General features: G+C 45.5%; 1 protein-coding gene across 1 annotated transcript; it reads right to left on the bottom strand.

The window, feature by feature from the left end:
• Positions 1 to 1,168: 1,168 nt before the first annotated feature.
• T265_09803 (hypothetical protein) lies at positions 1,169 to 10,845 on the bottom strand (the record flags this gene model as incomplete). The annotated part of the gene is made up of 5 exons (XM_009175980.1): positions 1,169 to 1,475; positions 2,870 to 3,094; positions 7,219 to 7,296; positions 9,290 to 9,459; positions 10,773 to 10,845. 5 exons carry the CDS (start codon positions 10,843 to 10,845, stop codon positions 1,308 to 1,310), a joined length of 714 nt encoding a protein of 237 aa, XP_009174244.1.
• Positions 10,846 to 11,613: the final 768 nt, after the last annotated feature.

Below are 11,613 nucleotides of genomic sequence, written 5' to 3'. Positions count from 1 at the left end.
GAAACTACTTATAAAATTGATGAAAACTCTTCAAAAGCCCACGACCGGTTTCGTCCTCCTTGGAGATGATCAAGCAGCAGCCCGAGTTCCCGTCAACCTCATGTTCTACTTCAAACCAAATTGCAAGAAAATCAGCTTCTACACCCAACCGCGTAACAATTCAGTTTTCACGGAAGGCTCAACAGGAACTCAGTTGTCGAGGGATTTTCAGCAACCCTATGAGTAGCGTATTAAGTCTATAAAATGTACTACGACACCTCAAATATTGTACAGACCGAAACACGATATGGCCCGGTGCAGTACATACGGTTGATTAGGAACATCACCAGTTGGGTTCCAACTGAGCCTTCCAGTAAAACCAAATTGGTGTGCAGATGAGTGTTTACGTGAAATGCAGACTCACATAGAGAGCACATTGAGAAAATGAATAATGGCAACAGAAATGCTCGACTGTTGCACTCACATCAAGAGATAAAAGTGGTTACAACTGGACCGCGTTGGTACAATGTTACGCTCTGCGAGGACCATCCGAGGAGTCCGGCCGATATTTGGAAGATATTCTGAGAGAAGCTGATGTTGAAATAGAGGCCTCAAGGGAATAACCAAAATAGTTTCTCCAAAACTATCCTTCCCAGAAGGGAGGAAAGGTGTCTTCATTGAACGATATTTGTACGGTTAAAATATAGAAAAGAACAAAATTGTACATCAGCGAACATACACTCACCTGCAAACTAATTTGGTTCTTTCGAGAGACTCACCTGTAACCCAGCTGAATCTCTCGTTTATGATGTTCTCAGGCAACTGAATGTGCTGCACCAGGCCGCCTCATGTTTCAGTCGCTACGATATTTGAAATATCGCAAAACACATATATTTGTAATGTACTACTCATAAGGTTGGTACTCTCTCTGTCGTGAGCTCTTACTTTCAGTGCATTTACCAGTTCAGAAAATGATACTAGCTTGGTTGAAACGGTTGTTCCGGTTAAAAGTCAGATTTGATTCAGCATTACGCATTCACTCCAGGTTACACAAACGTGAAGCAGCTGTATGGGCTACCAAAAGCCAGTAGCTTCTACGAAACTGGGGTTTGCCATCAAGTGCTACGGTGTGATCCAAAGTATTTATGCCTAAAACCGAGCAGGAAGTATCCAAAGGGAGATCAGTAGGTATGCATTCACCATTGTATTTGGAAATGAAAATCATCAAAAAAGTCACAATGTGTACCGGGAAATCACGAAAATAAGAATATGTTAACCGGGAAGGGATGATAAATTAAGCGTATCGGGCAAAAAGTGCGTGCAGCTAGTTACTTCAGTTCAAGAATCAACTTAGTTGGGCGTTCTAGGTAGGATTGCCACAGATTTGAAAACCGCGCTACCGTAGCGCCATCGATCACGCGATGATCAGCTGCCCAACTGACGTTGAGGATATGACCAACGGTGACGGTGCCATCATCGCCGAATCGGGGTAAACGCTGAAAAAGACAAATAAGGGATAATGAGAATTCAAGCCGATAACAATACATGCAGTGTAATGCACTACTCATAAGGTTGCTGAAAATAGGACATGCAGTGAATAGGACAAGATTCGACCGGTATTCTGTCAATCCGATCAACAAACGATAAAACTTACCTGAATGCGTCCGATTCCCCCTATCAAGACTTGGGGCGGGAGGATGCGCGGGGAGGTGTACGTTCCGCCTAGCTATCAATGGAACAGGTGAGTATAAAACCATATGAAAGGCATCGAATTGCATGTTTCATAATAATAAAGTGCATTAGGACACAAACTCTGAGTCTATATCGAACAGCTCAAAATTGCTTAACGCATGGGAACAGTCAGTAGAATTCCTATAGACCAGAACTAGCTAGCAGTTGTTTAACCTTAAACCACGGTCAGATCCTCATTGTTATTTGGCGTGGCAAGTTCGTCCTCTGAAATCAGCCGGCATTGACGAGAACATTTTTCACAAAAGGTCACACTATACAGACTTATCGTCGCCAAAAGTATTGTTCTTAGGACTTTTACAGAGCACTTGTCTATGTTTTTGGTCCACAGAGACACGACTGCAGCTAATTCCGACACATTCTATTTGTAATCCAGTGCCCAGGCAAAATCGACGTGCTGACCTTCCAGTGGAACATTCCCACAGCTCCGTCACCAAGTCGCCGTTGGTCGTTACCGTCAAGTAGCATCTACTGAATAAGGCCGCTTTGCTTGAATCACTCAATAGAAGCCTAACCAATCGTGCAAACCCCAATACAAAAGCTTATTCTTAAAAAGCCATTTTTCAAAGTTCCGTACGCTACGAATGTGCAGGAATATGGACAATGATTATTTTGCGAAAAAAACCCAGGGTAAATCGTTGAAACTGGTGCCCGAATTGAAGATGCACTTTTGTCAATCCTCGCATTGTGACAACCCGCCACCAGTTCACGCACTATCAGAAACTGTAGTACAAGTTTGGTCGGGGGAGGGGTAAAACCGTACTCATCGCTACTGTAGGAGTGTGAGAAAGAAAGGGTGTTTCTCCAAGGGGCCTAACATCTCCACAAAGTTATGATGTAACCTTTTCCAGAGAAGAAGGTCAACCGCACTCTGTAACACCATCAAATTATCGTCGTCCAATTCTGGTGAAGGTCGTGCGACAGCATGTAGAGTTATAATCTGTTGAGTATGATCAGTGTGCGCAGGATCTTGTAACTCAAACACCCGAGACAAACATCCAGTCCATCATTTTGGCCATCCAGCTTCGAAAGATGGTGGGTACATTTCTTGACCACAATAGACCTAATTGTTAAAACACCCTGGGTTCCGGGAGCTACTTGTGGCATAAATAAGGATATAAAGAAGTTCAGCTAGACTCACGCTGCCAATATTCGATAGAGTGACTGTAGTGCCACTCAGGTCGTCGGTTCCTAACTTTCCGCGAGCTCCTAGATCCTGTAGGCGTTTCAGCTCAGTTGCAATTTGAATCACGGATAACCGCTCCACCGATTTGATACTGGGAACCAAAAGTCCCTCTGGTGTATCGATTGCAATGCCGACGTTGTGCGCTGCCTTTTTGCAGAAATGTAAGGACAAAGTTGTAAACTAGGAAGTACTGGAATGTGAGTAAACTCCTGATTAAATAACAGTGGGGAAATGCTAGTTGGTGACCTGCACACGGTCTGTTAGACCTAAAGGCACGTGGTACACTAAACACTGCGTTGATTTCGCTGCCATAAAATGCCACACTCCACAAACTACTCAATCCCAGAAGATGTCATCAGAAAAGTAGTGTGCTGAGTCTCAGATGATTGTCTGTTTCAACGTAATGTGTTTGCGATTCAAATGATTTGGTAGCATCATGTGATAGTATCATTGAGCAGCTGCATTAGCGGTGATCAACACTCAACACCTCTTTTAGGATAACGTGCACTGATAACAACGCGTATTCGGACGACCCAAGAGGCAGTGGGTACCATTAGAGTTTCATTGATTTTCACCCGGAGCTCATTAAAATTGAGCTCCTCTTTCCCAAAGATTGTAGCAGTGCTTGTCTTGGGTGCCGTTGGATTGTCTACAAGATGGAGAACTGCATTCACTGAAGGCGCTGTTCGAGTCACATTTTGAAGGTTACTAGGTTGGAGGCAGGTGAGGTATCCGGAATCAAAGAGTTCCAGAGGCGGCAAACACGAAGTGAGCAGAAAGTGCAACGACAATGGAGATGGTGGTGTTGGTGGGGGCGGGGCTTTCCTCTGCGTCCGCAGAGGTTAGCTGTATTGGCAAGTGTGGGCGGGGCTTTCCTCTGAGCCCGCAGAGGTTAGCTGTATTGCCAAGTGTTAGCAATCGGGGGTAGCGGTGATTAGGGGCTTGCAGGATTTGGAAGATGAGGATAATCTCCTGTAGACGACTGAGTAAATGTTAAGCCTGGTCAGTCGCTTCGCCCAGGGAAGACCGCGCACTAGTTTGGTGGTGCGTTTTTGAGCTTCGCCGAACAACCTGTCGTGAAGTTTTAGACTCGAAGCTAAATGGTACTGTCGACGTGTAGTCTGACGTAAGTTACACCAATGATCAGAGTTCTTTCAAACAATCCGATGACCCGATATAACAGTCCGGGACGCCTACTGACATTGCCAACTAGCACTAAACCGTGTCCCCCAAATCGTGTTGGATGGTAATACCTAGATCCTTTTCTTCAGTGTTGGCCCAATGTATACGACCGGAAACTGGGGTGAAGTAGGGGCAGCACGTGGCACTTCCTTATTGAATAATAACTGATTCGCTTGTGACTAAATGTGGGCCGTCAGGAAGTTGGGTTTTGATCTTCTGTGGGGTGCGAAAAGCTCTCCAGAGCACGATATCGTCGGCAAGCATTTTTATGGGGAGATGATGTAGGCAGAAAAGTCGTTGGTGAATACCAAGAGCAGCGTACCTAGTACTGCGCTTTGGGACGCTCCACGAGGGGGTTGTTTGAGATTCCAGCACGGTTTCGCTAAGGCGGATGGTTACCGTGCTGCGCTGCGCTGAATACCAAGAGCAGCGTACCTAGTACTGAGCTTTGGGGCGCTCCACGAGGGGTTTTTTTGAGATTCAGCAGGGTTTCGCTAAGGCGGATGGTTACTGTGCTGCGCTGCGAGTAGTATCTGGTCTAGTTAAGAAGAGAACCCTTGACACCATGCATAGCCAATTTCTGCAATAGGATTTGGTACTGTATCCTGTTGAATACCTTCGAGAAGTCTAGGTTGGTGATTTCTACCTCTCGAACGGTATGGATGTCCTTGGACCAGCCGTATCGACTGAACAGAGTTCGAGTCAGTCACGATCTCTTGTCTGAATCCATAACTCTCAAAGTAAAACACTGGTTGCTGTTCCAGGATTACCGGACAACACTGGATTGCATGAATTCAAAGAGTGATAAAGACTGATAAGAAGATAGTCGGCCAGTAATTGAATATATCAAATCACGTGCTGATCTTATGAATCAGTGTGACAACACTGTTTTCCCATTGATTTAGAAGTGTTCAGTTGATTCAGATAAAACTTATTTGGTGGTTTTTTCAAAGTCGCTTGTCAGGAAAGTGGGCATCCCTAGGCTAATGGTACCGGTAAAGATGCAGCGTTCTGTCGTAGAGTTTTCAGCTTGCATCCTACAGCTGACGCGATGAAGTTTGGATGCTGGAGGAAGCTCTTCTCAGGGAGAGCTCTGGGAGCTCAATGTGCGAGGCACACACCTGAAGACGGAGGTAAATGCATTTCTTTAGCGAGGCATCGACCGCCTCTTTTGGGATCAGAACCGAACTTCCAGAGGTTTATGATGGAAGGATACACTGCTCCACCCTGTGCAGTCTGTTGGCATGCCTGTAAATGAGCCTTACGGTGTATAGCTCGTTTAACTTTCCGGACGGATGTGCATGGGTTTCACAGAGTAACGCGATTGGTACAGCTTGACTCACAAGGGGAGGACTTGAAATATCTCGTTCAACCGCTTCTTCGCTCTGCTTGTCACGCAGTTGCTTGGACCGGTGAAGAGGTCGATAGCTTTGGTCTGGGATACGGCTTTTGTGCTTTGTGAAGCAATGCCATGCCTCATCCGGCAAAGGTTTGCTAAGACCGAGCTGCTGACAAGTGCCAAGTTTTGTAGAATTGATAGAATGATTGCTCTCCGGATGCGAGGACACTGATTAGCACCCGTATTTGAACCGGTTACGTAACAGGGAACCAGGAAAAGGTCAGTGCGCCCGAGAGGTACCTAGCAAGTGATGGATTCACTCGCTAGTTCCCCATTGGTTACGACGACATCCGTCAAGGACGAGGCAGCACAGCCACGGATTGAGAGGGCCACATACGTAAATAGAGGGACCTAGTGAACGCGGGCTTGAGGCAGTTCCTCGCAAATGTATCTACAGGTGTCCTGCTCGAAACAAGTAAACATCGCGTCAATTGGAACAGTGTGTCACGGACTAGCTGTGGACAAGCTAATTCTTCAAACCGGGGTTTATTCTCATCCTAAACTTGCTCACAGTTCAGTTCCGGTTGAAACACATGAGATGGAATTAGCTCTAATAGTTGAAACGTTCGACACCCAGTTGGACTGGCATGTTGCAGCGCAGCATCGGTGTTGAACACTGATGTCATGCTGTCGATGATGATGATGATGAACCATGGTTTAATAAAGCTTCAACCTTCGAAGTAAGATTAAAAGTTTTCCAGGGAATTAGGGATGAAGAAGTGTGCTGGCATGCACGAAAACTCCTAACGTTGGAAGGACACCTTCAACAAGAAGTAAAATGTAGGTTAAAGCATATGGAGAGTTTTGAAAATAGTTTTATTGGTACCCACTAGCTTTAAGCTATCTTGAGCATTCTACCTTTTTCATGTTTATTTCTCTAATACGATCGAATTCGCTGATTTCGTAAGCGAGGAAGAATGAAGTTTGATAGTGAATTTATAGCAATAAATGTAAAGAAATATCTCAGAACGCTCGTACCATCTGCTGTAGCTTTGATTTAACTTTCCGGTCCATAATGCAACGCTGGAGGCAGTTACCAACCCAGGGTTTATGCCAATGTTTCAAATGTGAAAACGCCCGTGCTATAGTAGTTTGTCAACAATGGTTGGAGTTCATCACTCAGTTTAGGCGTTCCAAAGATACACCTAGCGTAGCTCAATCCATTTCCAACAGCGGTCAACTGAGCAGGCACGTAAAAGCACTAACGTGACCAACCACTTCTATAAATCTCGTCCTAGATAGACATAATTCAGATCCGAAGTTCATCCTGCCGAGCAGCTCATCCTGTTGATAGTCATCAGCAGTGGGTCTCATGAATCTCCAACAGGAAGGGTTCTAACCCGTGACCCTTAAGATAGGAGCTTGAGCACGACCAATCGGCAACGAATGGTTGATCAGTAGTGTGGTGAAAATAATAAATAATGATCGTTCAGCTGTGGCACCCTTTCGGTGCCTAGCTGCCATGCTACCCAAAGGAAACACGAGGGCTGGGATACTGCCAGATTGCCCAAGCCTAGACAGGGGAAGTTGAGAGGCAGAAGTCGGATTCGAACCGCGGACCTTCCGGTCGGTAAATTCGCGCTCTAATTACTTGGTCCAATAGTGTGGTGAAGGTAGTGAAGGAAGGTGACGTGGATGAACCTTTCCTACCTGGTAGTGTGGTGAAGGTAGAAGAGGTTCATCCACGTCATATGTTTCGTTTCTTATTCTCAATACAACTCACCTTGTAAACCATGTGTTCGCAATTTTCACCAGTATGAGCATTTAGCATAGGAAACTGCAGAAGCGCCAGTGAAGTAGCCTGAAATGTGTCCAAGGACAATGGATGATTTGAAATACATTGCCAAGTGTGAGCGAACTAGCACGATGGCGAAGAAAAACTGGTTTGTTCGTAACAAGAATGTGAACTGCACATCGGAGACCTGAGGTACACAAATCAACTATCTACATACAGTCTGAGTATCTGACCAAATTAGTTGTCAATGAGAACAAAGCATACCATCCAACTGAAACTAGTCAGCCGCACAGATGCAGCCGGCGTATGGGTGGTCCTGAAGTCAACAGGTTGCAACCACTGGCGACATGATTCACCTCATCTAGGTCATTTCGATAGACTGCAGCAGGGCATTACGTGACTGAGTATTTTTGAAACTGATCACAGTGTGTAAATGGCGCTGTTGTCACTGGTCTAAATCATATAAAAGTCAGTAGAGCCGGACATAAAGCGTTTGGTTCTACGATATTGGAATTATTGCAAGCAAACACCTTACACGGATGTCAATTTCAACTGGTGTGTTGGACAGATAGGTTGGAATAACGTAAAAGCCTTCTATTAGCCTGAAGAGAGATGACTAGGCACAACAAAACCAACCCATTGCTACGCTTCCTAACAACGTACTGAATATGTCACACTGATTGATGATGAAACGTTTGCAATCAAATTGTTCAGCTGCGCGAACAAACCAACGACCATAACTAGGTCTCACGAAATATTGCAACACCAAATAGCCGGCTGTTGGTTTGATAGCCGATCTGGACAAACGGTTCGTTCTAAGTCGAGAGAGGATGTTGACAGCAGGTCCAAACGAGCCAACAACCTAAGCCCCAGTACTCTCCTCACACACGTGTCGAATAGGTCGGATTTCTTAGTTTCACCGGAATGGAATGCCGGATATATGGACTAGTTTCCGGTGCTCTCACCGAACAAAATTAGAAAGTCACATGCTGGCGTTGGTATGCAAGAGTCCATGAACCAGCTAACGTACGTAGTCCACCGAACCAAAAACCCTAGCCCTCCAAATGTTCAAAGAGGAAGTTTTTCTCACTAACCTAGGTGTGCGTTGTAAAAGACAGCTGAGTGGTTTCTTGTTATAGCCGAAACATATGAACGGATGAACTGACGAGGTGAGTTAGGCTCGCCTACAAATCATACAGCAAACAACATGCGAAATAAGATAACGTTGACCACCATTCGAAATTTGAATCGTCCAAGTTCGGAAATGAGGTTGTTCCTGTCGAGGAAGCAGCGTCAGCATGTTGACACTTGCGGTTTTAGCGATAACCGCGATAACCGACATCTAGTTCGCGACGGATCAGTATGAAGTATGAAGGAGATCATGAAACGCTTGGGTGCTGTCGATGCTACTCGCCTTCAAGGATGGGGACCGCGTGATCCTCACTGTGCCTGGTGGGAAACCCTACAAGATATGGCTGCCAGCCGATGTCNTCTAACCAGATTGCCTGAGTGAATGACTGGAGGTGTAGGCACCTCGAAATGCTTGTGTTAAGCTGGCACTAAGTCCCTTCCCCGTTCACCTTTACTCTCTTCTTTACAATAAGGCTTTCAAATAAATCATGGTGCTGTGAAGCAGTGAAGCATCGGTGTTGAACACTGATGTCATGCTGTCGATAAGGGTGATGATGATGATTGGCTTCAGAGAATCCGTAAGCGCGTTTCATTCATACTGACCACTTGGAGGAAGTCTGACTGCTCTACATTTCACATCCCAATAGCTTGTTTATCAACTTCTCATTGGCAGACGGAAGAGAATTTGTGGGGTGTTGTGAAATTTTCAGTACACTATGCTGATTCGTAGCTTCGTTTTTTTCCGAAAACAACGAGTCTTTCCTTGAAAGATGTGTTCATTTACTGCCATTGATTTAGAGTACGATGAGTTTACTTATATGAACAAGAGACGGAACCACAGTTGAATGCGCAGTGAGAGGACAAAAACGTTAGGCTGTATGACTGGCAAGCTCGGTAAGGAAAAACAACGGCTACAGAGCAGAAATACCTTGACGAAGAATGGCATATAGGTAAGCTTCAGCCCATGCTGTTCCATAAATGCCTTCGCAGTCCGGCTACGTAGTTCGACCAGTTCCGCAACGTCCAACTCCGCAGACAGCACGAAATGGGGAATTTGGTTGGATAAGGTCATGGTTGTTTTCATTGCCCGCTGGACAGCTGAAACAAAAGAGGATGATTCAATGAGCTTGGTGTGTTCGCATGGTGAGACCGAATGAACTCCACTTTATTCTGGACCTCTATAAACCAGGAAGAATGACACGACAGGGAGAATTTGCGTTAATTTTCTACTTCTACGTGACTTATGGGAAGCAGCTTTGTGTACTCTTCGGTGGTGAACTGCGATGTGTCGGTGTCTTTCAAACCGTTCAGCTGTAACACCCTTTCGGTGCCTAGTTGCCATGCAACCCGAAGGAAGCACGAGGGATGGGATACTGTCAGGTCGCCCAAGTCTAGACAGGGGAAGTTGAGAGGTAGAAGTCGGGTTCGAACCACGGACTTTCCGGTCAGTAAATTCGCACTCTAACCACTTGGTCCATCTCGCCCCCTTTCAAACAGTCTAATCAAACTGTTCGACTCTGACGGTCGCCTCAATCTCACGAACTTTCGACCGTTTGCGCATAAAGCAGTCAGGCTAGCTGCCATCGTGGCGAACGCGTTTAGCTGGTGTAATGATGACCATTAAGAGTGAATCCGACTTCGAATAAATTAATTCCACTGTTTAAATAGGCATTAGCGATTTGGTTCTGTCGACTGCACCTTGCAGTCACTCTCACAGGTTTTCTCGGTGATTTTATCCCCTAAAATAATGGGTACAACTCGAGACTGTGACGCTTTCAAATCTTCTGTTTTGATTTCATTGTTGGCACAGCACTTTGCGGGTCCGCACCTAACACCAACACGCTTGTTATTGGGTCTGTCAAAACCAAAGAGAATTTTATGGGTCTACAAACCAACTAGCGCGTTAAAAAGCATTTCAACACAGGAAATATGGCTGACAGGGCTAAGAAATCAACCCTTGATCGAAAACATTCTCCTCGGCGAATGAACTCCGACTGTGCTGTGTCGCTCGCTACTTTTAACTCGGCCTTGAGGTCTGTCTTCGACGATATATTATCAAAGAACGTGGCTTTACAATGGTATCCATAAATTAGCAATGTGAAGACGTCTTTATTAGTGGCTGAAAGTGCATTGTGCTCCAGATACTTATTGGTTAGGTTACCAACTTTATTGTAAAAGCTGGTTATTTGGTGTTCAGTCAGACCCTAGGTGGTCCACGTTCGCAACATAGTGCTCAGAACTTGGAGGGCGAAAACGAAGACAGCAGACGAATGCTTCCATTGACTGCACAGCATAATTATAGTAGAAAGAGCAATTTAGTGGCCACTCGACGATGACCGATAAAGCTAATTCCGAGATGAATCAATTCGTGGTCGGAAATGGGTCTCCCTTAACCTGACGTGCGAACGTACCCTGTTTGCCTCCGCTTCTGCTACCCCTCTGAGCCTTCTTGTTCACCTTCTTTGCTCTGTTAACGGTATGCATTGAGCTGAGTGAAGCGCACCACCAAAACTGACCACGAACGGTAAGTAACCGACCAGTAAGCTCGCGCCTCAACCACTAAGCTATTTCAAGCCGTCTCTCCGAGCAGTTGGAGAGCCAAGACTCCAATTTTTTGCTTTCAAATCTCCCGATATACTGTAGTTGTGTCACGTGTTTCTGGTGTGAATGCGTTGCGTCCACAATGACTGTTTGTTTACTGTTTGTCCACCCATCATTCAGTCTACCCAAAATTCAGGTTGTCTTTACGAATCAGTCAATGAATCATGTGAGTGTGCTGACTTCACAACTGCTTGTTGAGTCTGGTGAAGATATCCGAGGTTGCCCACCGAGTTAAAGCCACTTCGCCGAGCAAAGTAGCGTACTTTTACGGAAAATGCACACACATCTGTACCATGCCACGGAGTGGGCAAAGCAAAACATGACTCAACATAAAGCTGCATCTAAACTATATATAGCGATAGCCTGTAGACCGGATAACGCCCTCAAGTTTATTCCAGTTTGGCCTGCTTGGGCTGGGGCAATCCGAACAGTAGTAGTGACGGATCACGTGCAAACTGGAGACAATCGCCATTGAAAAGTGTGCAAAGCATGATGTGAGCTTATCTGCATCCACCAAATTACGTTAAATGTACGAAGAAGGAAGAAACGACCACACCAAAAAGGATGAGTCCGGTGGAGGAATGAAGGCTGTCAACGACAGTACAAGATGCAGAAGTTCTGAGTCAGTTCACATGTGGTGTTTTAAGAGAA

This window comes from Opisthorchis viverrini (genome assembly GCF_000715545.1).
Source record: "Opisthorchis viverrini unplaced genomic scaffold opera_v5_303, whole genome shotgun sequence".
NCBI classification, from domain to species: domain Eukaryota; kingdom Metazoa; phylum Platyhelminthes; class Trematoda; order Opisthorchiida; family Opisthorchiidae; genus Opisthorchis; species Opisthorchis viverrini.
This window is presented reverse-complemented; position numbering and strand designations above follow the sequence as displayed.